The 27,403-nt window shown below is 56.1% G+C and overlaps 3 protein-coding genes across 13 annotated transcripts in view; 1 reads left to right on the top strand and 2 right to left on the bottom strand.

Moving 5' to 3' along the window:
- GDPGP1 (GDP-D-glucose phosphorylase 1) overlaps positions 1-3,848 on the bottom strand; it is an 11,528-nt gene extending 7,680 nt beyond the window's left edge. For 2 of the 6 annotated variants that reach the window (XM_073882234.1, XM_025893090.2), the window contains exons 1-3: positions 3,460-3,848; positions 3,158-3,266; positions 1,251-1,443 (exon numbers count right to left, since the gene is read on the bottom strand). The gene's annotated coding sequence lies outside the window, so the exon portion shown is untranslated. Of the gene's footprint in view, positions 1-173; positions 1,444-3,157; positions 3,267-3,459 lie in introns of all 6 variants that reach the window. The other 4 variants (XM_073882235.1, XM_073882231.1, XM_025893088.2 and 1 more) reach the window with 3 other exon arrangements.
- Positions 3,849-3,980: 132 nt separating this feature from the next.
- CIB1 (calcium and integrin binding 1) lies at positions 3,981-7,482 on the top strand. Its single transcript, XM_025893014.2, has 7 exons — positions 3,981-4,210; positions 4,340-4,374; positions 5,468-5,576; positions 6,386-6,536; positions 6,684-6,802; positions 6,880-6,968; positions 7,217-7,482. Exons 1-7 carry the CDS (start codon positions 4,160-4,162, stop codon positions 7,236-7,238), a joined length of 576 nt encoding a protein of 191 aa, XP_025748799.1. The 5' UTR covers positions 3,981-4,159; the 3' UTR covers positions 7,239-7,482.
- A 622-nt stretch (positions 7,483-8,104) lies between these two features.
- Positions 8,105-27,403, bottom strand: part of SEMA4B (semaphorin 4B) — a 36,862-nt gene continuing 17,563 nt past the window's right edge. For all 6 annotated transcript variants that reach the window (XM_025893012.2, XM_025893011.2, XM_073882230.1 and 3 more), the window contains 13 exons: positions 17,857-18,020; positions 17,632-17,694; positions 15,740-15,838; positions 14,928-15,039; positions 14,547-14,660; positions 14,257-14,408; positions 13,210-13,391; positions 12,938-13,088; positions 11,863-12,073; positions 11,665-11,780; positions 11,249-11,415; positions 10,035-10,120; positions 8,105-9,793 (listed from right to left, as the gene is read on the bottom strand). In XM_025893012.2, the coding sequence (XP_025748797.1) occupies positions 9,051-9,793; positions 10,035-10,120; positions 11,249-11,415; positions 11,665-11,780; positions 11,863-12,073; positions 12,938-13,088; positions 13,210-13,391; positions 14,257-14,408; positions 14,547-14,660; positions 14,928-15,039; positions 15,740-15,838; positions 17,632-17,694; positions 17,857-18,020 (2,360 nt within the window). In that variant the 3' untranslated portion in view covers positions 8,105-9,050. The remainder of the gene's footprint in view (positions 9,794-10,034; positions 10,121-11,248; positions 11,416-11,664; positions 11,781-11,862; positions 12,074-12,937; positions 13,089-13,209; positions 13,392-14,256; positions 14,409-14,546; positions 14,661-14,927; positions 15,040-15,739; positions 15,839-17,631; positions 17,695-17,856; positions 18,021-27,403) is intronic.

Below are 27,403 nucleotides of genomic sequence, written 5' to 3' on the forward strand. Positions count from 1 at the left end.
TGAGCAGGGAGTCTGCTTCTTCCTCCAACACTCCCCCTTCTCATGCTCTCTCTCTCTCATTCTCTCAAATAAATAAATAAAATCTTAAAAAAAAAAAGTAACCGCTACGTATGAGGCAATGAGGGCACAGTAGCAAATAAGATGAAAAGGGCCCCCATTGTCATGGAACTTACATCCTGTGGTAGAGTCAGGCAAGGAGCGAAATGAACATGTTAACTGCTCATGGTATTGGCATTCTGTGGAAAACAAACATGTGAGACGGTGAAGGATAACTAATAAAACGTGGGACCAGGGCATTGTACTTCAAGAAGAGGGCGGAGTACAGCTCTCCGCGGGGACGGCTGAGCAGAGACATGCAAAATGAGCGGAAAGCTGCAATGAGGAGCCAAGGAAAATGTGTTCTAGGAAAGGAAGCTCAAGTCCAAGGTCCGAGTCAGGCAGGTGTTTGGCCTGCTCCGAGAACAGAAAGGCCAGTGTTAACCAGAGCATGGCCAACAAGGGGGAGGGGGGCAAACGAGGCTGGAGAGGAAAGCAGGGGCCAGATTCGCTGCAGGCCCTTATGCATCATGCTCAGGCGCCTGGGTTTTATTCTAAATGGAATAAGGAGTCACTGGCAGGTTCTAAGCAGAAGCACCATGTGACACTTAATACTTTTTTCAGACTGCTGTGTGGAAGGGGGATGTAGGGGAGCAAAGGGGAAGGAGACCATTTGGGAGGCCACTCTGATGGCCAGGTGAGCGAGAGGTTGACTGGACGGCACAGGTGGGAAGGGCGACAGAGAGCAGGGGACGCGGGTCCTGTTTGGAAGGCCAAACCAACAGGACCTGCTGACAAGCTGGCTAGGGGGACTGAGGCACCAGGAAGACCTGGGAGGGTCTCAGCTTCAGGACCGAGGTACACCGTAGTGGCCTTTACAGAGATGGAGGAGCTGAGGGCGGGGTGGGGGTGGGAATAGATTGATTAGAAGAAGGGGGCGGAATCGAGAGTTCAGTTCTGATTACTGAGCCTGAGATGCAGCCTGAACATCTGAGAAGTGGTAATAGGCAGCTGACAGTCAAACGTGGAGGTCAAGGGTAAGGGGTGGATTAGATACAAATATGGAATAACATTTTAAGCCAGGGGCTAGGACCAAGGACCCAGGACCAAGGTGATACCAGGAGGCTAAGAATACGAGTAAAGACATATTAATCAAAAGAAAGTGGGCACAGTCATATTTACGTTAAAGTGAGCTGGCAGGCTCAAAGCATTACCTGTGAATAAAGAAGAACTCCTTTAGAGTGATCAATCAGCAGTGACCACGTGAGGGGATCAAACCTTTCCATGAAAACCAGGAGCAAGGGAGCACTGGTCACGTGTTTATCTTGTGCCAGGCATGGCTGGGGGCTTTCTGAGTTCTCTCCAGTGACGTACCTTCACAACAAGCGTGTTGAGTTGGGGATCATCCTGGGACAAAGGTGAGAGATCAAGCCTTACTGGCTGACCAGGTGTTTGAATGCCTGCTCTATTACTCACTAGGGATGTGACCTTGAGCCCCTAGAAGAAAGTCCATGAGGCTTAGCTGGGCCTCCCTCGTTCGCCTCCTCCTATTCCACTCCTCGCCCCCCTACCCTGCTCCCCACTTACTGACCTTGTTCCAGCTCAGGGCCTTGCTTTCTGTGCTTCCTGCCTACAACATACCCTTTTCCCAGACTTTCTTCACAGGGCTGACCCCTTCAGGTCTCAGATCAAATGTCACTCCCTCGGGGAAACCTGGGGTGGCTCTCCTCCCTCAAGTCTCGGGCGGGAAACAGGAAGAAGGAAATAATATTATAAATAGGGAAAAGATGTCTTGGGGGAAGAAAAAAAAAAGTGGAATTCAGATCCAAGAGTTGGTAGTTATGAACAAAACCTGAAGAGATCCAACTAAGAAATCAAATAATTTCACAAGAAACACTAGAGGCTGTTTTTTAAAAGTATATTAGCTGATGTACTCCACGTTGGCTAACTGAATTTAAATTAAAAAAAAAAAAGGATTTCAGCAACTCAGTTTCACACTGTTTCAAGAGTTGGTCAGGCACAGACCAGGACACCGTGCTAAGCGGACTCAGAACGCCTATTCAGTGACTTCTAATGCGAAACATGCCAAAGAGCACAAAACGTAGTCCTATTGGCTAATCAGTGTAGTCCCTCCTCTGTACAAAAATCTACCAGGAAGCGAAATTATAACCAGAAAGTTGTTTAATTAAGGGTTCAGCACCAAGTGAGGTGGCTGAGAGATCTATGTCACGGCTGGTCACCATGGCACAGGGCCAATTCCCACATCCTCATTGCAAAGAGATACAGTCTCACCACAGAGTCCAGGGACTGGCCCTGGCTGGCCGGTGCCCCCTCCCCTCAGTCTAGTACAGGGGACACCAGGGCAGCTTCCTGTTCTTCGCCTATCATTATACGAACCGATTTCTCGTGCAGAAAGAGCCTGCCGTCAGGAGGATCAGGTTGGGATGGAACCACTCACTTTGACTGGTTTTGGTGTTCTCACTGCTTTGCAGCCTCCGTTTCTTGGAACAGAATTATTTCCACAAGGGTCGGACTCCCATGTTGAGATAGTGAGTCTTCCTAAAGCCACTCTCAGAGGAACACCTTATTGAGTGCTGGGGAAGCTACGGTCATTCATTTACTCAACAACTGCCACCTATCAGATCCTGTAGATCACGATTCTCATAGCTCTTCGTGGAGCTTACAGTCTAGCGGGGAATGGCGGGCGGAGGGGGCGGGTGCCGACATTAACCCAATCAACACCCAAGTAAACATAAGTTGCCAACGTGAGACAGTGCTGTCAAGGAGAAGCACAGGCTATTCCGGAACTATAAGATTCCTGATCTAGTCTAGGGAACCAGGAAAGGCCTCCCAGAGGCTAACACGGAAGAGGAACTGAGAGCCCATTGTGGCGGGAACCCAGAAAGCCAAGAGGAGAGGGCAGAGAGAGGCTGAAGTCAGATTTCAGAGGGCCAGTATATCGGTTTTTAACCATTTATTAGTTTTAGGCTCAAATCACCATGATCAGATCTAGACTTTACAAAGATCAGCAAGTAGAATGAATCAGGAGAATCAAGAACTAATCCGTACAATGTTGTCAATTATACATCAATAAAGCCGAAAACAAAAGAATTCATCTCACCTCCACCTCCTCCCTCAGCCTGGGATCCTCAACTTCTGGAATAGTGGAGGTTCCTTCATGCATTCATGCATCCAGTTTGTTGAGAGCCTACTCCGGGCCAAGCATTGTCCTAGGGGTTGAGAGGGGACAAGAGCAAACAAGAGCTCTGGGCGCGGGGTCGGCTCGAGTGAGGTCTACAGGATTGGGGAGCCGTGAGAAGAACCTTAGACTGGGGTGACCGCTTTCTAAATGCCGGAGCCTAGACAAGTCAGTTGAATCCGTCTCCCGGACCTGTTTTCCACATTTGTAAAATGGGAACCTACCTTGCAGGGCTCTTGTGAAAATCGAAGATCACGATGCACGGCTCCTGCAGTCTGCAGACCCTCAGCGCACAGCCTCAGTGGCCCGCAAGGTTCAGGTCATTTCTGGAGGTGGCATGCGCGCTGCAACGCGTGCGGCGCGGGCGCAGTGGCAACGTCTGGGTGAAAAAGTCCTCGCCGCGCCAATGCGCGGCTTGGCCGCCTTCCGCCACGTAGCGAGTCTCGAACTTTCCCGGATTTCCAGGCTCCAGGTACTTCCCTTGGGCCCCTGTCGCGCCCAAGGCTGCCGCCACCACCGACAGCAGTGGAGAAGGACGCAACGCGACACCGGTCGCAAGCTCCTACCGGGGCCATGGCGAGGCTGCGGCGCGCCGAACGCATGCGCAGCCAGCCCGCTCGCACGCGACGGGGCTCGTCCCGCCCACCCAGGAGGCGGGGCCGTGCAGCCTGGGCTCCGCCCCGGAGCGTCCGGCCCCGCTCCGGGCCCCGCCTCCAGCTCTCCGCGGACAGCCCGGAGCGGGGAGCGGGCGGGCGGAACCGGGCCGGGAGCGCCTGGGCACTTTAAGGAGGGGGGCGGGCCCGGGGGCGGTGGCCCCAGGAGCGGTTGCCACGGGGACAGGGCGGTGACGCGGCCCGAGGGCGGAAGTGAAAAAGTTGCCGGCGCCCCGAGGCAAGTTGGCGGAGCTGTGCGCGCGGCGCGACGATGGGGGGCTCGGGCAGTCGCCTGTCCAAGGAGCTGTTGGCCGAGTACCAGGTGCGCGGGACGCCGGTCCCCGGGGAGTTTGCGCGCGGGCCTGCGCTGGGGAACGGGGTCCCGGGGTGGGCGACAGAGCGGGCGCGGCCTCCGGAAGGCTCGCTGAACCCCTCCCGTTTTGCCTTCCAGGACTTGACGTTCCTGACCAAGCAGGAGATCCTCCTGTAAGTGCCTTGTCGAACCTCAGCTCCCGGATCCTCTAGCGGCGGCGTCGGGGGTGGGGGGCTCTGTCCGCAGACGGTCAAACTGGGGGCCCCCCACAGGGAGGGACAGGGGCCCGCCTGCGGTCCGCGGCCGAGCCGGAGCTGGCGCCCGGGCCCCGAGCCCCGGGCGGTGCCCTCAACCCGTCCCGCCCTCCCTGCCGCCTCGGGGGCCCCACTGCGCACCGCGGGGGCCACCTAGCAGCCTCGGCCCGGCTGGGCGCTCCGGGGCCTGCGCTCCGCTGGCTTCTGCGTAACCGAACTTCCTGCCCCGGCCCGGCAGGGGCTGCTGTGGCTCTCCGCGGACTTCGCCGACCCGGAGCCTGGCTCCTGGTAACTTGATCTGAAGCAACACGGTAACCGTTAACGCTTACTGAGCACTCTCCGTGCGCCAGGAACTGTGCGAAGTGGTTGCCGGCATTACCTAATTCAGTCCTCAGGAGGGAGGTGCCGGGGCAATGAAACCGGTTTCAGAGAGGTTTGGTAACTTGCCTAAGACTACACTCCAAGTAAGAGGATTTGAACTCGGGCCGGAACCCCCTTCCTAGCCGCGTGCCAGCTTTTTGTGGCCAAGGCACTTGAGTGAGGAGATTCCTTGGCTTCCCTTGGCAAAAATAATCCCAGTGGGAAGGAGGTGAGGGCTGAGGAAGAGATCGTGTAGGGTAGTTGCTAAAAAGGGGGAGGCTTTGCTGGAGATTCCTGGAGTGAAATGGGAAAGAGATTTCAAACTCTTTTCTCCCTGTTTTTCAGGGCCAACTTCTGGCTCCTTTTGCAGCCTCTCCATCCCTCAGGGAGCTCGAGAACCAATGCCCAGTACAGTGCCTGGCATACTTTAGGCCCTCCGTAAATACCCATGGCATGAATGCACTCTCAGCCCATAGTCTTGTGACTTAAGGGGTTCTACATATGTAGTCTCCCTTTGGCTTATGCCTGATGACTGAGAAGTTCTGTGTATGTGCCTTAGCTCCTCACCTGGTTTATAGTGGGTAACAAGGCAAGGAGTGGGGATGTAATACACACAGGAAGGTTTGCCAACAGGTTCCTCTCCTTCTGCCAGAGCCCACAGGCGGTTTTGTGAGTTGCTCCCCCCAGAGCACCGGAGTGTGGAGGAGTCACTGCAGATGCGAGTGTCCTTGGAGCAGATCCTCAGCCTTCCAGAGCTCAAGGTGCCAGTCCCCCACCCTCCCTCTGCTGTTTGTCTCGAGATCGTGTGGTCACTGGTCCCCATTCTGGTCTTCTCTCCATTTGGCCCTAATTTCCTGGGTACAAGGGCTTTACCAGAATCCCCCAGTGGAATGAACTAGAGTGGTGTTTTGCAAACTGGGATTCTTGGACATATTCTTGGAGAGTCAAAGAAGTTTTGTCCTTTAAAAGGAGTTGAGCTACCTTATTCAAGTTTGAGAAACCCTATTCCGGAGACTGATTGCCTCTCCATAGGGTTGCTGTGAAAAAAATTTTTTTAAAGATTCTTATTTATCTGGGAAAGAGAGTTGGGGGAAGGGCAGGGAGAGGGACAAGCCGACCCCACACGGAGCCTGACGAGGGGCTCCATCTCACCACCCTGAGCGGAAATCAAGAGTCTAAGAGCTGACCGAGACACCCAGGGCACCTGACTGAAAATTTTTATGCAAAGCGCTTGGCCTAGTGCCTGTAACACAGTGAGTGTTCAAGTAAATGTGTTTTAAAGTAACCAGCCCATCTTGTTCTCTTTGCTTAGGATGCTTTCATCTTCCTTCTCTGCCCCTGGGCCAGCCTTTGGGTTAAACTGACTCACAGGAAGCCATGCCTATCCCTTCCCCAAGTCAGGTGGTCCTCCTGCCCTCCGTGCTGACCCTAGAAGACTGACCCTTCTCTCCTGTGAGCCTGAGCTCATGGAGCAGGCACTGTGAACTGCCTCCTCCAGTTCCTGGTAGGGTTTGAGGAGTGTGTGACCTGGGCTGCACCTGTGGCCTTCACACAAGGCTCTCCTGCCTAGGCCAACCCCTTCAAGGAGCGAATCTGCAGGGTCTTCTCCACATCCCCAGCCAGGGACAGCCTGAGTTTCGAGGACTTCCTGGACCTCCTCAGTGTGTTCAGTGACACAGCGACTCCAGACATCAAGTCCCACTATGCCTTCCGCATCTTCGGTGAGAGCCAGGAGCAGCTTGGCGGGACACAGGCCTGTCCCCACACGGTCTTGGTGGCGGCGTACCGCTCGGGACCTGGGGCCCTTCTGTGGAGCCTGGGAGCTCACCCTGACCACATTCTTTCTGGCCTCCTGTGTCTGTCTCTAGACTTTGATGATGATGGAACCTTGAACCGGGAAGACCTGAGTCATCTCGTGAACTGCCTCACGGGACAGGGTGAGGACACACGTCTTAGTGCTTCAGAGATGAAACAGCTCATTGACAATGTGAGTAGCCGGGCAGGGCCAGGGAGGGAAGGGTCAGGGAAGGGCCAGGACTTGGCCTGAAGCTCTCCCTTCCCCAGATCCTGGAAGAGTCCGACATTGATAGGGATGGCACCATCAACCTCTCAGAGTTTCAGCACGTCATCTCCCGTTCACCGGACTTCGCCAGGTATGACAGTAGTGGTCCCCCCGCGTTCTGGGTCCCCAGCTGCTGCACCTAGGTCTGGGGTGTCAGGATGGGCGGCAGCAGCTGGGCTGGGAAAGCCCCAGTTCCTCTCAGGGTAGCTCTTCCAAAGGGGAGGGACAGATGTGGGACAGCCCATTCCAAAGGGTCTTAGGGATGATGTGGGTGAGTTTGGGGTTAGCCCCTTCCCTCCTCTTTCAGCAGAAAACCTGACCCGCTCTTCTCTTGTTCAGCTCCTTTAAGATTGTCCTGTGACAGGAGCCACAGCGTGTGTCCCAGCAAGCACGCCGTCAGAGAGCCTTTCCACTGCTGAGCTGTGGCCAAGGTCATGCCTGTGTTGCCAGGGCCGGCCACGCTGGCCTAACCGAGCTGGCACCGTGCGGTCCTGCTCCGGGCAGGGAAGGCCCTCCGGACCAGGGCCTCTCTCTTTCTGTCATGGTCATCACTCCCCCGTGTGTTTGTGTTCTACTAATCTATAATAAAGGTTTAGACGTTTTGACCCTTTGCGTGATACTAGAAACATTGGTATGAGGAAGGACTGGACTTCCAGAAGCCTTCGGTCATACCGGAAAGAACAGGATCTAAAGAGCCAGCAGGAAGTCAGACTGTAGCCTACCCGGCCCACCGCCCACCGCCCACCGCCCACGAGGCTGTGAGCAGGAAGGGGTAGCCTGATAGATGGAACTCCTCCATATCCTGATGCTGGTGCTGCTTACAGAATTTCCACACATGTAAAAATTTAGACAACCGTGTGCCAAAAGAAAAACCAACCGCCAATTTCACCGTATGATCATTTAAAAAAATAAATGTTTTTTAAATTAAAAAAAACAAAACAAAAAACATGACAAAACCTCTGGTCCTCTGTGCTCCCACCCTGAACTGAACGGGGGGAAGTGCAGAGCAAAGGGGTTGAGGGAAAACGAATGAATTCCTTGCCCCTCCCATCAGTGCATTAAACTTCCCACCTTTAGGACCACACTCCCCTGGGAGATGGGAGTCGGCCAGGCCACGATGGCTCTGGCCCACTAGCCCCTGGAAAGTGGAGGCTCAGAACTCCTCGAAACTCAGAGAACTGGGCCAACCTCAAAAAAGGAACAGTCTTTTGAGAGGAAGGGCCATGATTCCATTTCTGTTATTTAGATTTTATTTAAAAAAAAAAAAAAAAAGTAAAGTGCCTCTTATTAAAAAAAATATAAAACCCACATAAATTCGGGGTTCCTGTATAGGGCAGTATCAACACCCCTTAGAGGGGGAGCGGGCAAGGTGGAGGGGATGAACCGGGGGCGGGGCTCTGGGGAGGAGCCCGGGGTGGATGTGGGATTTGAAGACTGGGATGGAGGAAGGCAGGCAACAGTCCCTTCCTTGACTTCGATGGAAAGGCGTCCATCGTCCTAAACTCTCCTGGACTCACGCTGCCCCTCTCGCACGTGGCCACAGCCTGATACAGGCCCGAAAGGTCCAGCAGGTGAGTCTGAGCCCAAGGCCTCGTGACAGCTGCAGCGGCAGCATGGCCCTCGGGTCCCTGAGGTGACGGGATGATGACTGTAATAAGTCGGCCAGCTGGCAAGGCAGGACCCACGGAGCCCAAGCCGGCCCCTGCTTCTGCAGAGACGAGGGGCAGCCGGTGGCCGCAGGGTAAGGCAGAAGGTGGAAGAGACCAGCTGGTGGGGACGGCCAGCGCTGTCTCAAGCACTCTGGGTGAGTCGGCCATGCCCCTGAGGCCCCGCGGCGGGGCTGTTCGCACACATGGAGCTCTGTGATGTGTTGTTCTTCTCAATCACTTCACATTTGCAATTGTTTTTAAACAAAGGGCTCAGTTTTACACAAGGAGCACTGTTCTGCCCATCCAGGCAGGCCCCCATCTGCAACTGGGTCCTCCTGGGCCACGGCGGTTGGTCGGTCGGAGGGGGCCGTGCTACTTGGCGGAGGAGCAGCAGGCCCGCGGGCTCCATCAGCCCCGACCCCGGGGCGCCACGGTCATGTTCCCTGAGGCGCAGAGGTCCGGCTGGCCCCCTCTGAGCACTCACGGCCTCGGAGGCCAGGGTGGACTCCTCGAGAAGCGTGCTCTCACACCACGGAGTCCCGGATCTCAGAGCCCAGGCGGACCCGGGGCCGGGGGCACACCGGGGACACCTCCACAAAGCTGTCCTGGATGCTGAGCGGCCGCTTCTCTGACTCAGTGAAGATGCGGGGTGCCGGGGAGCTATCTGACAGGGCCTGGTAGCCTCGGTGGTCGAGTGGGGTGCTAGGGGGGCCTACGCCATTAAGCGGCCGGGTCTCAGGTGGCAGCGCCACAGGGCGGGCCTTGGGGTGCACACTGGCACGCTCGCCCTGCTTCAGAAAGACTTTCATGCCACCCCGGTGCCGATAGAGGAAGAATAAAATGAAGAGCACCACGGCGAACACAAACAGCGTGCACATCACCAGGAACTCGGTCCAGTAGGACTTGTCTACACCCCAGCTGGCCTTGCCGCCCGCTGGTGCGCTCACCCGGGACGTGCTGATGACGACGGGAATGCTGCCGCTCCGGTCGGCTCGGTCTGCCAGCATGTCGTCCACCACCTTTGGGTAGTAACAGGCCACCAGCTGCCGGAAGCCCTCCTCCAGGGACCAGCACTGGAATACCCCCAGTTCCTGCTGGCTGCCCACCAGCAGCAGGTCCCCAGTGGGCAACACACGGCAGGAGGCTGAGGCATTGACCGGGAGACCATTGTGTAGCCAGAGCCGGGTGGCTAGGTTGGAGAGGAGGGGGCAGGCCAAGGTGTTCACCGTGTTGGGCTGGAAGTAGACTTGCTCACATCGCTTCTCACCTATGGACAGATGAGAGAAGAGGCCCAGGGTAACAGGCGGGGGGACCGGCATCCACAGGAGCCCCAGGCTTGCCCCACCTCTCTTGGGACTGCACTCCTTGTGCCATGATGCGCAACTCTGGCGACTCGGAGTCTGGGACGAGGACATGAGGAAAGGCATTTATACCCACCACTGCCTGCAGGGGCCTTCTCAGCAGACCCGGCCCCCACCTCAGCTCCAACCCTTCTCAGGGCGACTTACCTGTTAGTACAGAAGACCGGGGCCCAGGTGAGGAACTGTTGCAGAGATCCCTGGTGTTAGCCCCCTCAATGTCCTGGATCCATGGCCTGAGGACCAGAGAGAGTCAGAGAGAGGCCAGGAAACCACCATGCACCCGCTTGGCCCCATCCCCAGTGCAGCACATGGTGCTTCTCTGGCCCTGCAGCCCCGCAAGGGCCTAGGGCCCAGGGTGTGCCAGGCCCAAAGCCGGAGTAAAAGGCAGGTGGTTTCCCCAAGCTGACTGCCCTGCAGGGTCTGAACCAGCATCTCCTCTGTCTGCACAGTATTTATTTCAAATACAATTCACTACAATACTTCCCTGCACTACAAGAACAATATGGACCTTTCTGGAAGGACGGCTGAATCTATACGCATGTGTCTGCCTCTTTTAAAGCAATGCACATGCACGCACTTGCTTAATAAAACATAATAAAGAATAAAAGTAATTCGTGATACACTCACAAAACCTAAAAAAACTCAACCAAGTACAAACGCTGAAAACACTACAGGAGTCAAACACAGTCTACCAGCCGGTGGTGATCATGACAGGTGGCAGTTTGGGCGTGTCCTTCCAGGTGCACACGAGTGTGCTCAAATGGGATTCTTTGAAATATAAAGCTGGCACCAGGTCTGTGTGTAGAAGCAACGACACTACGGATGGGACAGATGCCATTTTTATTTAAAATACATGTATTTTTGTTTATCACACAGATATATATAAAAACCTGGGAGGGTATATATCAAAATCTCACTGCAATTCCCTCTAGGTGGTGGGATTCGGAATAGTTTTTGTTTTACCTCTACTTTTCAAGTTTTCTATACGAACATCTTACAACCCAATTTAGTGCTTCTGAAAGCGATTTTCAATAGGTTTGTTAATGGATTGTCACATAGCTCCTATTTTTTGTTAAACACGTTCACACGCCAATCCACAATCTCCTGCAAAGCTTTGCAGAGCCGTGACACTTCGTACTTTACCGAATGAGGTCCCCAGCTCTACAGATGGGTAAGGCAAACATCATTTATGGCCCAAACCAGAACACTTTTGAGAGTCAGAACGGGAGTCAGTTACTAGTCACGCTGACTGTGGACACAAAAGGAGGCTGCCTGGGGAGTCTACAGAGGGCCTAGGGAAGGTGCTCTGAGGCCAAGTGCACAGGGATGGCCAGGTGGGAAGGGCCGGCAGGAGCTCTCACCTGGAGGCTGTCTCAGGCTGGTAGAGGCTGATGTGTGTGCATCTGGAACTGCTCCAAGCACAGTAGGGGTCCCGGGCGAGGACGCAGTCCCCACAGCTCTGGTACAGGCTGCAGTTGGCGACGGGCACCTGGACCACGCCAGGGGAGGAGGCGGCGTAGAGCAGACCCTGTACGGACGCAGACACGGGGATGAGAGGCAGGAGCGGGAAGCCAGGGCCACCACCCACAGCCGCACCCGGCCACTCCCCAAGGAGCCTCCTCTCGTGCTCCCAGGCACCCCGCTTTCTGCTGCCTTATGCCATGAGCCTGGATCTTTCCATCCTGCTGGTGCCAGGGAGGAAAAGCTGGCTGGGGCCCACCTGTCCATAGCAGAGGGGCAGCCGAGCACGGTCCCCTGGGCTCCTCCTCCAGCTCACCCTGTCGGCGTCCAGGAGCAGGTTCTGGATGGGCTGTCCCGCTGGGAAGATCTGGAGCTCCTCAATGATGTGCACCCTGGAGCCCACGGCCACCGCCTTGTGCAGCCGGCCATCACCTGGAACATGGACGGCACTCAGACCCATATCCCTACAGCCGGGGCTCCTCTACCCCGAACCTGCCTCGCTGTCGGCACTCACCAGTGCCCAGGAAGAGCACGTCATAGGTGCGGTGCAGGCCAGGCACACGGTGGACAGCCACACGCTGGTAGCGGGCCCGGGGCTGCAGCAGCAGCAGGTGGCTGCGGACCTGCCCGTCCATCAGGAAGTGGTCCTTGAGGAAGTTCAGCACACGGTCTGGGAGTTGCAGGGATGAGGTGATCTTCCTCTCCCGGGCACTGTTGGTGATGCACTGAAGGAAGAGGTGGCGGCGTGAGACAGAGTGCCGCTTAAGGCAGCACGCAGGAGGGGAAGCCTGGAGACGCGGCCAGGACTGCCGGCCCTGCCTCCCCAGCGGACAGGACGGGTATCTGCCCCCCCCTCAGAAGCCATGGCCCATCACTTGGCTCTGCATGGAGCCAACACACTGATCTGGAGGCCCAAGGGCAAAGCCTGGATATGGGGCACCCAGGGGCCCTGGCTGGCAGGGATCCCCCTTCCCGCCCAGGCCCCTCACCCTCACCCAGGCCTCAAGAAGCATGACCACCCTTCATGCTCCTTTCGCCAGGCTCGAAGGAAGCCCTGGCTGGCCGGGTTTCCCAGTGCAGGGTCAGAAGGTGCTCTCTCGGGGCCCCAGGGAAGTGAGGCCCAGATGCCCATGAGGGGGACAGCTCAGTGACGCTCTTCCTTGGCTCTGCTCCCCCCTCTCACTTTCCTGTTCCCTCATGGTGCTTCCTGGAGTCACCTCCCACATCAACTGCCGACACTCATATCCTTGTTTCAAGGTCTGCTTTGGGAGGGAGTCTATGAGGCTGGAAGGACAGAAGGAAGATGTCCCCATGGCCAAGCCACTCAGTCACTCACTAGATAAGGAGCCCACAGCTGAGTAGGGGAGGCACAAACGAAGGGACAATGACAAGAGCGCACACTTAAGCGCTGGGATGGGAGCACACTGGCTCACCCTGAGGCAGGTTTCAGCCATTCCAACATTCATAGCCACATCCAACCCAGTAAGACAAGCAGGCCTGGGCTTTGGTCCCCACTTTCAAGATGAGAAAACAGACTCAGAGAAGCCAGCAGGGCGTGGGGAGCCATCTTGTCAGGAGCCAGTACTCACCGCTCCGGGCCGGGGTGTGGGCACTGGGTGGGTCACGGTGTACCACTGCTGTGTCTCACGGTTCACCTCCTTGTAGAGGCCATTGAAGGCATTCTGCACGTCCTTCATGGTGAAGACGCAGACGGCAGAGCCCTCTGTGGTCCCCCTGTGCCTACAAAGGAAGTAGCTGGATGAACCCAGGAGCCCTGGGGCGCGGGATGCAGCCAGATCTTGGGCCCCAGTCACAGGCATCCCCCGCCCTCCCATCTCCAGTTAGGTCCTGGGGTCTGTACCACTGGGATGTGAAGACCCCATAGAACAGGGTGTCATGCCAGTCCTGCGGGCTGGGGCTCAGCGTGAAGACATCCTGCAGCACATTGAATGGGAAGCCGTCGTCTGGCCGCGAGCATAGCAGCTGGGCCTTCAGGAAGGACGTCCAGCGCTGCTGCAGGACCCGCTCACCGCCCTCGTCCCCCTGGGGGAGGGAGAGAGAGGCTGGGCGTACACACGGGCCGCCGGGGGGGGAACCTGGGGCTCCTTGCAGGCCCTCCCCAGTGGTAGCTACACAGACACCTGGCGGGGCAAGCCACAGCCAGGGCGGAGTTCCACTTAGAATCAGGAAGACATGAAGACGGGGTCCAGGTCCCATCACCAGGAGGCTGGCCAAGTAAACGAGGGTGCCCTTCTTACTGCAGAGTACCCGGAAACGGACAGATGGGAGCCTGCCTACACACAGGGAAGGAGGTCACGATCCCCCAAGAGCAGGGAACCTGAATACCCACACTGCAGAACTCTTGCTTGTAAATAGTTTTTTAATACTATAAATACCGACCTATTTACACATACTCCAAAAAAAGGAAATAGATCATCAAGGAATGTTCTAATCATCTGTGGTGCAACAGGAGGATGCCGACACTAACAGTCAACATTTAGTTTTTGCCTACCACACTCCTAAAAGCTTTCTGGGGATGGATTTAGCCCACATAACTCTGAGGCAGGTATTATCATGCCCACTGAACAGATGGGGACGCTAACTGAGAGGGCACGGGACTTGCCCAAGGTCACAGGACCGGTGGGGTCGGAACTGAAGCAGCCTGGCTTGAGTCTCTGCTCTTTGTCGTGATTCTACCCTGCCTCTTTATGTTGTACGTGATTTCTGCGTGTACTTTTCTGTACTTTCGCATTTTCTCAAATAGGAAAAAACACGAGAGCTTAAAAGGACAGAGAGAAAAACAGTTGGCCAAGCTGCTCCTCCTGGAGGACAGAAGAGGCCTCCTGGTGTTTCCCGATCCTGTACCGGGGGAGCCTTCGGGGTCTCTGGGGCAGCCCGGCCCCCTCACCTTGCAGATGCGGGCGATGCGGGACACGATTGTGTTCTCAAAGAACTCAAACTCCTGGCCGGTCTCGCTGAAGAAGAAGTAGACCTTGTCATCGTCCCCTTCCAAGCTGCCCAGGCTCTCGGGAATATAGGCCGAGGCCACAAACGCTGGGTCTGTGGGACCAATGGGGAGTGTAGTCAGCCTGGGAATCCCAGACAGGAGAGAGATTGTTCTTGGCCTGGCCCTGAGGGGAGAGCGTGCCCCTCCCTGGGCTCTGGGGCTGCCCACTGGGTGTGTGGGGAGGATTTCACCTTGGAGCCAGTTGAGGGAGCTCTCGGTCTTGGTGGGGCGGAGGCTTTGGCTCCGGGAGATGGCCGGGTCATTCCCTTGGAAGCTGCTGACTGTTCCGGTATAGAGCTCACCATCTGCCAAGAGAACATTCCCATGGGAATGGCCCCTCAGCACAGGGCCCTGAGTGACCCCAGCACTGCCTATCTCACTTGAGGTGGACAGGGAAGGGAGTGGGACCTGGGAAAAGCCAAACCCAAGGGCAGCCAAGGGTCACTCTGTGCCCCCTGGGACTCAGCATGGCGGGGACCCACCAGCTCAGGCCTGGGACCTAGGCTGCCCACCTTCCCACCCCCACACGGAGCCTTGCTGAACTCATGTGCCACTCTGTCCCCAACACTCACCAACCATCAGGGCCGTGGACTTGAAATTGGGGTCAAAGGGACAACGGCCCTTGCCATCTTCCAGGAGGATGTGCCCTGCCTCGTCCTGTGCCAAAGTGAAGTTCTCCACATTCTGCAGGGAAGCAGATGGAAGAGGTCACGGGCATGCCAGGAAATGTGTGGGCTTGGAGGGAAAGGAGGGGGGTGTGCCAGAGAAGGTTGCTCCGTGGGGGGCGAGAGGGGAGGTCATCTCTGCACCCAGGGCGCAGTTGTGGGCACCATCTGGCAGGGACCCTCTACGGTGGGCATTACTGGTCCCAGTGACCACAGGAGAGACAGGACAGGACTCAGAAGGGGTGGCAACATGATTCAAACCCAGTGTGTCTGACTCCAAAGGCGGTGCTCCAACCCACTGCCTCAGAATGCCACCCCCTGCTAAGGTGTGGGTAAAACAGAAACCAGGAGTGAGTGTGTGTGTGAGGAGGGGTGGAGGAGGTGGGCTGTGGAACTGAGTGAGGGCAGGAGGTGGGCTGTGGAACGGAGAGCTCAAGGAAGCAAGAGAGGGTGTGAGTCCCGGGCTGGCCAGGACCTTTGTGCCCGGGGGTGTTCTCTTGCACCCCTGTCCGCCCCCCGCCCCTCACCCCCCTGCCAGCCAACCCGGCCACCAGATCTGGGGCTGGGCCTCAGGGCTCTCAGACCCACTGCTCCCTAGATGCTGCGCCCTGGGCCCTGCCCTGGGCCCGGGATCAGTGCTGGGGAACAGCGCCTGGTGCAGAGAGAGGGGCGGCTCCCAGGCCAGCCCCAGGCAAGCCTGGGCAGAGAGGGGCACTCACGATGTAGGTGCACACAGGGCTGAAGGCCGCCGTGCCGCAGGTGAACAGGTGAGTACTGTTGAGTGGCAGGAGGATCTTGATGTAGTTTTGACAGTCGCGCTGAGGAACAAGGGAGGAGGATGTCAGGCCCAAGCAGGCCACCAGGGGGCACTGCCAAGCCCTCACCACCAGTGTGTGCAGGGTGCGTGCGGAAAGCTTCTGCTCTCTGGAGCTGCTCATATCCCAGGGCAAATGAGAAGCCAGCAGCGTCCTGGGGCAGAGTACACTGAGGACCAAGGAGCGTGTGCACTCTGGAGGGGGGCCTGGGGGCGCAGCTAGTTCTGCGTTCCGGAAACTTCCTTTCAGTCTGGGAGTGAAGGCACGGAACCCCTCCCCTTAGGTGGTCTTTGCCCCCTGAAGGTCTTTTTCAGAACCTCAGTGAAAATCTCTGGTCCTCCCTACCTGCCTGGTGAGGTAAGCCACAGCCCAGAGCAGGACCCTGGACCCCAGACTCATGGATCGCCTCTGCAAGGGTGTCTAGCGGTATCTCCAACCAAGCATCTGTTTGTTTGCCCAAAACTTTATCCTCTGAGACCTTTCCCCTTTCAGCTGCTCATGCTCCAAACCTGGAGGTCAGCCCTGACTCCTCTCTCACACATCCCCCATTTCCTGTCAGGAAGTCCTGGTGGGCCCATCTTTAAACTACATCCGGAACCTGACCATTTCTCATGCCCTTCACTGGTGCCACCCTGGTCTGGTCCCCCTCACTGGGCTCCCCACCTCTGTCCCCACAGAGGCCACGCTCCGTCACGGCAGCCAGAGCGACCCTTTTAACACACATGCCAGCCATGGCGCCCCCCTGCCCGGCTCTCCGGGGGTTCCCCAAACACCTTGCTCAGGGTCAGTCCCGTCCTGCCCGTTCTCCAGGTATCCCATGGCCAACTCCCTCAGCAACGTCTAGTCCTGACGCAAATGTCACTTCCTTAATGAGGTGTGGCCTGACTACCTGCTCAAGTGGCTGTGTTTGGCCTGTTGTTCTTTCTTCTTTTTCACAACTGTATTGCCAGTGTCTAAAAGGACTTGAGCACAGAGCACGTGCTTGATAAACGTTTGTCCATTAAGAGGTCAGGGGCAGTCAGGACTCGAACCTGCGTCTGACCTCAAGTCTGGGGCTCTTTTGCCTTCACCTCAGCTGCCTCCTGCTACACGCAGGACAACAGGTCTCCGGGAGGGCGCCTGGGTGGCTCAGTTGGTTAAGCGACTGCCTTCGGCTCATGTCATGATCCTGGAGTCCCGGGATCGAGTCCCGCATCGGGCTCCCTGCTCAGCAGGGTGTCTGCTTCTCCCTTGGACCCTCCCCCCTCTCATGCTCTCTCTCTCTATCTCATTCTCTCTCTCAAATAAATAAATAAAATCTTTAAAAAAAAAAAAAAAGAGGTCTCCGCGAACAGTGGAGAGTGCTCCACACTCTCCAGCAGAACACTCTCCAGGGGGGCTGGACCAGACCCCCACACCCTGTGGTCTGGCCAGAACCACACCAGGATCGGTCAGACCTGCTCTAGCGCCCCATCCGCAGGAGGGTACCCAGTCACTGCTCTTGCTGGAAACCGACTTTATTTGGTTCTGATTAGGTGCCAGGTGCCCTACACGTATTAGCTCACTGAATCCTCACCCCAAGTCCTGTCAGACAGGCATCATTATCCCCATTTTATAAGTGGGGACACTAAGGCTCAGAGAGGTCAATCTACTTGTCCCAGGTCACAGAGATAGTTAAGTATAGGGCCAAACGCAGGTGTGGTCATCTCTGAAGCCGCAGCTGGCTACACCGCTCCCACATCCTGCCTCCACGTTGGGTCCGGTGCACCTCTCTCCATCCCTCCCTCAGCCCGAGCGGCCTCCAGGTGCTAGCTCACCTGCGGGTCCTTGCCCTTGAAGCTGCACTGCTGTCTCCTCTCGGCATCTGCGCTCCACGGCAGCTGCAGAACGGGAGAAGGGGAGTGTGCATATGGGAATGGGGGGTGTGCCCGGCCCCTCTTCTCCCATTTGCAGCATCTTCACACCCAGAAGGTCGGTCTTTCCAACCATCTGCCCCTCTGCCATCCTCTGCCCAGCCTAGCCAGCCCCAGGCACCTTCTCACCTCCTGGTACACTCCGCCAGGCAGGAAGCTGGTGCTGGTGTTGAGAGCGAAGAGGGCCTCTCGGGCGCCCACATACAGAGTCTTGCCATCCCTGCTCAGCAGAAGGGCCGTGTAGTTGGAGACGTTTTCCGCTCCAAATCTGAGGAATGGCCGCTTTTGGGAGCCTGGGGAGAGGAAGACGGACATTCCCTGGGGCCCATGCCTCCCAGGAGCCACGTCTCCCACCAACCTCGAGGACAGGCCGATCTGAAGGGAAGTGAGGAAGGCAGCGCACGGCAAGGAGCTGGGGACGGGCAGACGAGGCTGAAAGGGGAACAGCATTCCTGGGCTCTCAAACATTGTCAGAAACAAATGTACAAAGATGAATGTAAACGAACATTTATTATAGCGCCGTTCACATGAGTGAAAAATGGGCAATAACCCCAACCACAGGGGACGAGAGGAAAAGGTGGCATTAACACTGCCCTCCGTGGGATATGATGCAGTCGGTAAAAATGAGGGTGTATTAGAAACACCAGGAAAACAAGCAAACAAAATTAAACACGGAAAACAGGGTCAAATATGAAGCAAACTAAAATATAAAGTGGTGGGTTTTGAGCACGTAAGAGAATAGAAGAAAAGAAAGGACATTTAACACCCTCCTTGAGTAGCATCAGATCCAAGGAGAAGGACCTGTAAGGACAGCCCACCCCACCCTGGTCCCGCAGCAAAAGATTTCCGATGGCCTAAGGGAAGCAAATGCGGGGCGCTGGTCTTTACCTCGCAGTACCAGCTCACAGTCACTCATCGAAGATTTACGGTTATAAAACAGAACGCAAACTGTTACCAACCTTGACCTCAATGTACAACAGAGAGATGCTGTGATGCTGGGTACCAGGGTTGTTGAGGAAAAAATGGAGTCTCTATCTCCTTGGGAGAGCAAAAAGGGCCACAAGATATTGTCAGTGGTTAATGGAATAAGAAACTGAGGTTTAAGTATAAAAAAAAATTTTAAGTTTATTTTTTTAGTAATCTCTACCCCCAACGTGGGGCCTGAACTCATGACCCCAAGATCAAGAGTCACATGCTCTACCAACCGAGCCAGCCAGGCGCCCCTCAGGATAATATTTTAAATTACAGAGGCAACCCAATATAGTGGTAGAAAAATGTCTGCAGGAGGTGGGGAAGGCTGACAGAAGTGATGGAAAGCCTTCTTTTTCTCGGCAGCAAATCAGTAAATCAGGTAAGCCAAGCAATAGTAGTAGTGCAAGCATTTTACTTAAGTATATGGACGAAACCACTGTACTAACAAAAAGTCTGATTTAAAAGCCGTCCCTCTAACCAGGCCTGGGGCCGGAGATGACAGAGGCACTGGTCACTTTTCACAGTAAGTACTTTCACCCTTAAAAACGAATTATGTGCATGTATCCTGGATATAAACTTGAAATACCTTTCATTGTTTTAAATTCCATAATAACAGGGAAGATTCTAATTACCACCAAGTGAAGATGGTTATAAAACAGTGTCTAGGGGCGCCTGGGTGGCTCAGTGGGTTAAGCGTCTGCCTTCAGCTCAGGTCATGATCCCAGGGTCCTGGTATCAAGCCCTACATCAGGCTCTCTGCTCAGTGGGGAGTCTGCTTCTCCCTCTCCCTGCCGCTCCCTCTGCTTGTACTCTCTTTCTGTCAAATAAATAAATAAAATCTTAAAGGAAAAAAACAAAACAAAACAGTATGTCTAGTTAGATCTTATTTTTTGTGGGAAAAGTATAAACAGAAAAAGGGAAAAAAAAGGGGGGGGAATAAATCCAGGAGGATGAATCAAAAAATGCTGAAAATTGGTATCCCTGGTGGGAGTATAGGTAATTTTTTTTTTCCTTTTTACTTATCATGTTTGGATTCTATAATTAACAGGTTACTCTTGTGTGATGCAAAAGAAATAGAAGGAAAAAAAAGAAAGAAACGCACATATCTGTCCAACCAGGGTACCGTCTGTGCCTTGAGCGACTAATGGGTTTGAAGAGAAATTATTTAAAAAATTCGAAGCAGCTGATAAGAAAAGAAAAACAAGCAGAAATGAGCCACCCTGCCCGGCCTCAGGTATCTCCTATCTGACCAATAGATAATGACCACGCAAACAGACACGGTCTCATGAAGCTGAGGGAGCAAAAGGAGCAACATGCCAACAAAGCACTTGTGAAGACAGCTTCTTGTGCTTTTACATGGTGAGTGTTTTTACGTACCCCCGGCCTGGTTCCACAAAGGGCAAGAAAACAAAGAAAAGAACGTAGTGAAACATAAACACTAAAATCAAGAACAGAGGGAAAAAAACCAAAACCACAAATCCAAGGAAAACGCCTAAACCAGAGAGTAAGGGCATAGTCACACAGGCAGGTCAGAAGAGATCTTCACACAGCTACTAGAGATGGGTTGTGCATTTAATGCCGAGCCTTCTGGTGGCTGAGGAGAAAAGGGAAATGAAGTGACCCTGTTCTTGCTGTCCAAGAGAAGGAACACGTGGCAGCCATTCTGGAGAAGCTAAGCCTTTTGCCTAGCCACTGATGCTGAAGGAAGTCCTCAGGTGGGACATCCTAGCAAAGCCAATGGGACATGGGATGGACAGCATCCCACCAGCAAACAGGATGACAGAGCTCCCAAGGCCGCTGCCCACGATATCTCCTGGTGAGGGAAGGTGAGGACGCAAGGTGACCAGTGGAGCAATCAATGGGGGAATGTGTGTGGTTCTGCAGCTGGGAGTCTTGTCATGCTCTAGAAGCAAAGTCAGAACTTGGCGGGGGGGGGCACTGGGAATTGATGGGGGAAAGTCACGCCTCACATCCGGAGCCCAAACTGCGGTACTGAAACCATAGGACAGCTATGGTCTGGAGCAGTCGAGGCCTCTCTTTGAGCTATTTTTTTTTTTAAGATTTTATTTATTTATTTGAGAGAGAGAGAGAATGAGAGATAGAAAGCACGAGAGGGAAGAGGGTCAGAGGGAGAAGCAGACTCCCTGCTGAGCAGGAAGCCCGATGCGGGACTCGATCCCGGGACTCCAGGATCATGACCTGAGCCGAAGGCAGTCGCTTAACCGAGCCACTCAGGCGCCCCTCTCTTTGAGCTATTAAGTCCAGAACAGCATGAGACTCTAGGTCTTCTGCTCCCAGTTCCCAACTCCTCACCCACCACCTATCAGCACTCTACATGCTGGGAAGCCCGAAGAAAGTTTCTAGTTCTAATCCCCCACTTCTGTCAACCACAAAATTTCCAAACACAATGGGGCCCAATCGTGTTGCTTGCACTGTGTGCTGATGACCTTTTGGAACAAGCAGCCTGACCTTTTCATGCTCTGCTCCTAGGAAGGCAACCTCCTGAAGAGACCCCTCCCACCGGCCAGCACAGGTCCACACCTGGGAGGGCGCAGCAGGGCACATACGCAGGTATTAACCCCTGCAGGCCAATGACTGCCCTACAAGGGCTTACAAAGCCTTACAGAAAAAGAAACCAAACTTTAGAGAGACCAGGCAACTTACACAAAGCCCCACAGCACAAAAGCAGCTGTGGGGGAAGGCTGGCTTAAGAGGTCTCCTTCCCAAAGAACCCCTGGTCGGTCAACGGCAGGATGCAGCAAAATCGCCCAAAAGGCCTGACCTCTGTCCGGGGCCAGGCCTGCCCAGGGTGCTGCCACTGCCGACCTGAGGTGGCCTAACAACGTGCCATCTGACGGCTCCCAGGTGATTCTCAAGTGGGAGGCCCACGGCGCACCCTCTGAAGAGCACCATGTAGGTCCTCTGGAGGGTGGTGCACGCGGGGTCACTGACCTTTGGCTGTCTCACACACGTCCCAGGGATAATGGGGAAAATACAGCCCCCAGCGGCCTCACGAGGAGGAGTCCTGGAGACGCGGGCCAACGCCTTCCACACCCCCTTCGTGGGTCTCCGAAAGCAAGGGCGGGCTCAAACTTGCCAATGCTTATCTGCCCGCACAGCAGGGGCATCTTCCCAGGGTGGGCTGGAAGTCTAGGCAGGAGGCCGCACTTGGAATCCATCCAGACACAGACATGCTGAAGGTCGGAGATAAGGTGCCATCCAGGGGGCAGCTCAGCCCTACTCAGGCCTGGGAGGGAGTGGAATACTGCCGAGGGTCACGCAGACTGAGCACAGCCAGGCTGGAAGGACAGCCAGGGCGTCAGTGGCTCCGAGACCCGCTCCGCACCTCCGGTCATACTGGAGGTACAGTCGAGGCAAGGGCAAAGGGACGGAAGGGGGAGAGGGGCCCCTGGCACCACACATTCCCCTTCTGCGCATTCTCCCCCTTTGTCCCCCTGCCCCGAGCCTCTCAGACCAAAGCCATGGCGTCCTGAGGGCCTTGCTCCCCTGTGGTACCCCCCGGCCGGGGGGGCTGGCTTCCCAACTGGGAGTCTTGACGAGACAGAGATTAAGAGTACAGGCTCGGGAGTCTGAGACCTGGGCTCAAACGCTGCCTCTGTCACTTACCGGCTGTTTGCCACCAGGACAAGCCACTTAACATCTTGGAGCCTCACTTTCCTTATCTGTAAAATGGGGATAATAGCACCTTTCCTCATAGGGTTGTTATGAGAAGAAATTAGATTATGTATGTAAATAACAACGTACATAATAACCCACATTTACCGAGAGCTTTACTCCGAACAACTTTGCACACGTTAGCCGAGTGCTGGCACGGGGTCTGGCACACGATCAACACTTGAGTGGATCAAAAACAAAATCCAAAAGCCCTGCAGGAAAATCCAGCCCAGCGAGGGCTGCCAGCGGAGCAGGGCTGTTTGGAGGAGCTGGGCCTCCCTCGTCCTCAGGGTTAAAAAAAACTCACGCAGGGCTTTTCCTAACCCAGGTCTGCACCTGGTCACGCGGGGGTCTCCTGGCCAGAGCACATCCGCTCTGACGCCAGTCGGGTGTCACAGGCACGTGCTGTGCGCCTGAGCTGGATCCTGCCCCCCGGTGTTCTGAGTGGCGTTCCTGCCCAGGTACCTGGGGTCACCTCCAGAGTCACCGCACAGACATCTGTGTGGGCCCTGCCTGAGGCGTGTGCGTGCGTGTGTTTGTGCATGTGTGTGTGTGTGTGCGCGCGTCTGCATCTGCGCACCCTACCACAAGGCCTGTCCATGCTTGTGTGTTTGCTCCGGGCTGCTTTTTGTGTAGAGGTGACTGGGAGGGGGTGTCAGCACACCTCGGGGGCAGTCTTTGCTTCTAGGCTGCTCTCCGTGTGGCAGAGAGGGCAACTCGTGTGCTCTCCTGGGCAGCCCCTGCTGCTCACACATCCTCCACATCCTCTACCCAGCGGGTTGGGCCAGTAGGGAGAAAACTGGTCTGCCTGAGGCTGTGGCCGGTTTTCCCAGGCGGATGAAACCTTTCTATCCACCCTGGGCAGGCCTGAGCTGGTGGCTTCCCTGGGGCTCCAGGAAGGTAGCACAGGGGCTGGCCTAGGGCTGCCTCCTTGGAGAGGGCACGCTGGACGGGGCACGTCAGAGCGACCTGCAGGGCCCCACTCCCCCCCGGCCCCCGGGGGCCTGGGGCTCTCTCCGCGGGAAGTGATGCGGGAACAACTCAGCCCCCTGCCTCAGCTAGAGCTTCTCCCCTTCCTTGTGACTCAGCCGGAAGCTTGGAGCTCTCTGGGGTGAGACAGGAATCGGGCTCAGCAGGGTCCCCACCCAGCCAAACCAGCGAGCTGCAGCAGGGCCGTGACTCAGAGCACCACCCCAGCTTTCTCTCCACGGTGGCTCCTGGCACCACGGCTGACGCTGACCTGGCCCTAACATCCTGCCCCCCGCAGGCCCCAGCAGGATGAGGCCAGAAAATGCCAGCTTCTCTGTGAAGAGCCAGGAAAGGTGCCCCCAGAGCAGGGAGGCAGCTGGCTGCCCCTTAGCTCCAATCACAAAGTCCCCAGAGAGGGGTCTGGGCCCCAGGACAAGTCCCTGGGAGCCTCCCAACAGGCTCCATGAGAGCACCTCTTCTTCCCCAAGGCGTCACACTGGACTCCTGGACCCACTTGTACCTGCAGGAGCACCACTCCTAGGGCAGGACTGCTGACTCAGCAGCAAATGAGGGCATGTCAGCCGCCCCGGACGCACGTCCTGCCTCTACACCACCCCGCCCAAGTGCTGGGGCAGGGCAGCCCGAGGGGCCGGAAGCGGTGGGCCCAACGACTGTCACCAGGCTGCTACCGGAGCCGAGCCCCCAAGCAGGGAAGGACTACTCTCTGCAGGGGAAGAGGGGCTGTGGGCCAAAAGTCCTCCCTATGCTGGGGTAACCAAGAAAGAGGTAAGAAGTCAAGGGAACCCAGCCTAGAAGCATCCCCTGTTCCTAGGGCAGGCACACTTAGGGAAGCCCACTTCCCAAATGGCCGCAGCTATGGCTTCCAGCAAGTGGGCCAAGAGCTCCCGCCAGAATCACCAGGTGGCCCCTCACCCCTCAAAGGCACCCCCCCCTGTGTACCCTAACCCAGGACCTGTCATGAGCTGTCATCACCTCGGGAGCGTCCCCTCCACCAGGACCAAGGGCAGCTCCTCTGTTCCCTAATAACCCCTCTCCTGACTGCCCAAGAGTCCACCTTCCTCCTCTCACACGTCTCCTGTTTTCCGAAGAAACTGGGACCACGGGCGCCTGGGTGGCTCAGTCGTTAAGCGTCTGCCTTCGGCTCAGGTCATGATCCCAGGGTCCTGGGATCGAGCCCCGCATCGGGCTCCCTGCTCCGCGGGGAGTCTGCTTCTCCCTCTCCCGCTCCCCCTGCTTGTGTTCCCTCTCTCGCTGTCTCCCTCTGTCAAATAAATAAATAAATAAATAGATAAATAAATAAATCTTAAAAAAAAAAAAAAAGAAAAGGAAAGAAACTGGGACCATCGGGTATGGACAACCTCAATTTCCCACTGCCTCCCTCCCTATCTCCCCCGAGGCCAAGCCCCGTGTTGTCAACCTCTGCCTCTCAGAAAGCCGTTGTTTTTTTTTTTTTTCCCAATCTTCAGCCTAGAGATCTATGTGCCTCCCTACCCTCCTTTGCAGCCAAACTCCTGCAGAGAAGAGCCGCCCAGAGCTGTCTCTACTCCTCACCTCCCACTTACCCCGACTGGGTGTCAGGCCTCAACCAGCCCCGCACTCGCCAGGGGCCAGGCATCACCTCACTGCCAACCTTCAGACACTGAAGGGCATGGCCTCTGCAGCACCTGGCCTGGTGGGGGCCCCCTGTCCCCCAGGTGTGGGCCACAATGGCCTCAAGGGTCACTTCCCGTCTCCCCGCCACTCCTTCCGGGTCTCCATCCCTCCAAGAGCTAATTTACTGGAGCACCTACTACGCATTTTCAATGGATGAATGCATGGAGTCCTGGCAAGGTGGTTGTGAAGTAGGCCTGACCACCTGAGGTTTTCAGGGGAGAGCTGCCTGCCATCAGCCAGTTAGGAAGAGTGGTGGAGCCAGGATTGGAACCTGGGCTGGCAGCTCTGGCGTCTATGTCATTAACCTAACTGCCGCCGCTCCAGAGTCTGCTCTTTCATGTTGTTCCCTGGGGTCTGCCCTTGGCCTCAAGGTCACACACCCACACCCATCACTTCAACAATCCAGACACTGGCAACCCCCAAATCTCGCCATCAGTGCAGATCTTCCATCCAGCGGGAGACTAGCCATGACCACTCCCCACCACTGCCCCCTTTGGCTTGGGCTCTTGTGCTCTGTGTCACCCACTGGAAACCTGGACAGGTTCCTTCCTCCCTCTCCCTCACCCCACAGACATCCCGTCCGTAATCAAATCCTGCCAATTTTCCCTCCTTAATACTTGCCAAATCTATCCCATTTGCTACCACAGTCCTGAGCCAGGCCACCACCCCTTCCCGCCTGGGATACCACCACAGCCCCCCAACAGGCCCCTGCCCCCAGCCCAGCCTCTGTGCTGCAGCCACAGGGCTCTCAGGGAACTGTCCCAGTCCTGGATAAATCCTCCGCTGTGCCCCACCGTCCAAGCCCCTAACTCACCAGCCCTCGCCACATCTCCCTCCCCTGCTTCAACTGAGTGACACCAAGCTGCAACTCAAGGTCCTATTTCTCTCGCCTCTACTCAAGGCCTGGAACGCCCTTCCTTCTCACCAATTCCTACTCATCCTTTGAGACTCAGCTTGGTTCCACCTCCTCCAGGAGGCCTTCCTGAATCCCCAGCTGGGCGAGGGCCCCCTCTCTGCGCCCGTCACTTCCCCTTCACACCTCTCACGGTGCGCCGGCCACGTGGTTTGCTGATGGCTTTCTGTGTCTGTCTCCTCCACCCAGTCGAGAGCTCCTTGAGGAGCAAGACGCGCTTATTCATATTTGTATCATCCGGCCAGGTAAGGTCCGAGGAACATGTCACTGAATGACTGAATGCTAAGTCCCAATTCAGGGTACTCTGGTCCAGGGAGGGGTTCGAGATTCCAAGAGGACCTAGAGGTCCCGAAGCCTCTAGCTCACAGGAGTGTGTCTGAGAAGCATTGCCCTGCTCGGCCCCCTCCCCAAAGCACTGACCACTCAGTCCCTCGAGCTCGGGGCCCAGACAGAAGCGTGACAGCTGACAGACAGGAGAGGGGTCACAAGGGCTGCAAAGGGGAGCCTCACTGCCCACGTGTGAGTCCTGACTTATCACTGACCAGCTGTGCAGCTCGGAACGGGGACCTGCTGTCCCCGAGCCCTCACCGGGCTGCCGCAAAGACCAGATAAATGCAGTGTGGAGAAGTGCCAAGTCCTGCTCCCAGATTAGGGGGCCACCAACAATCAGGACTGACCCTATCCGTGCCCCCCCTGCTCCTCCTACCGCTTTCCTTCCTCCCCACCCTTGTTCTGAGTAAACACCCAGCACTCTGGCCACCTCAGCAGCCCACTCATGCAGAAGAGAGGGGACAAGGGCAGGTGGGGCTCCAGCCGCCTGGAGGCAGGAGCCCCTTTGAAGAGGTGGCTAGTGCTCAGCCCCAGATGCATGCTGCCAAGTGGACTGGGGGCCCAGCCTTGCCAGAACTTCAGAAGAGCTGTAAAATTGGATTTTTACCTTACATTTCCTGAGTTATAAATATCAGCAACTAATTAAGATTTCCTAAAACACTTGGAGGCCAAAGAAAACCTACTTCCGTGCTGGCTCTGGTCTGCCACCCCCCTCGCCCCCGCAGGGTGCAAACCTGTGTCTGAGATGTTTCCTCCTGGTCTCCTGAGTGGACTGCACTTCCACCGGTGGCCACACCATCCGGGGCCTCAGCCAGATCCCGTTCCCATCCGGGGAGTGACCTTGGTATGTCTCTTTACCAGATGGACAAATGTAACCTATCAACTATTCCAGGGCCAAGCTGGGCCATTCTGCTGCTTCCCCACACTTCACGACTGAGGCTGGAAGCAGCCGTTCTAACGGACAGAATGTGGTTCTCGAGTCAGAGAGCTGTAGCCCACAGCCTGACCCCAGAGCTTTCTAGTTACATGACCCTGACCACGTTAGTTAGTGTCTCCAAGCCTCGGGCCCCCAACAGGATGGAGCGACGCCACCTCCAGCACCCGGCACACGGTGGGTGCCCCATCCTGGGCAGCTTTCTTTCC

The sequence above is a fragment of the Callorhinus ursinus genome, unplaced genomic scaffold (assembly GCF_003265705.2).
Source record: "Callorhinus ursinus isolate GAN/ISIS: 27379988/994484 unplaced genomic scaffold, GSC_fseal_2.0 scaffold45, whole genome shotgun sequence".
Classification (NCBI taxonomy): Eukaryota; Metazoa; Chordata; class Mammalia; order Carnivora; family Otariidae; genus Callorhinus; species Callorhinus ursinus.

What these genes read in the sequence shown, in the direction of transcription:
- CIB1 (XM_025893014.2), top strand. Translation starts at nt 4,160, where the DNA reads ATGGGGGGCTCGGGCAGTCGCCTGTCCAAGGAGCTGTTGGCCGAGTAC. An exon ending in AGCTGTTGGCCGAGTACCAG is followed by an intron (nt 4,211 to 4,339) that starts GTGCGCGGGACG and finishes TTTGCCTTCCAG; the next exon opens with GACTTGACGTTCCTGACCAA. An exon ending in CGTTCACCGGACTTCGCCAG is followed by an intron (nt 6,969 to 7,216) that starts GTATGACAGTAG and finishes TCTCTTGTTCAG; the next exon opens with CTCCTTTAAGATTGTCCTGT.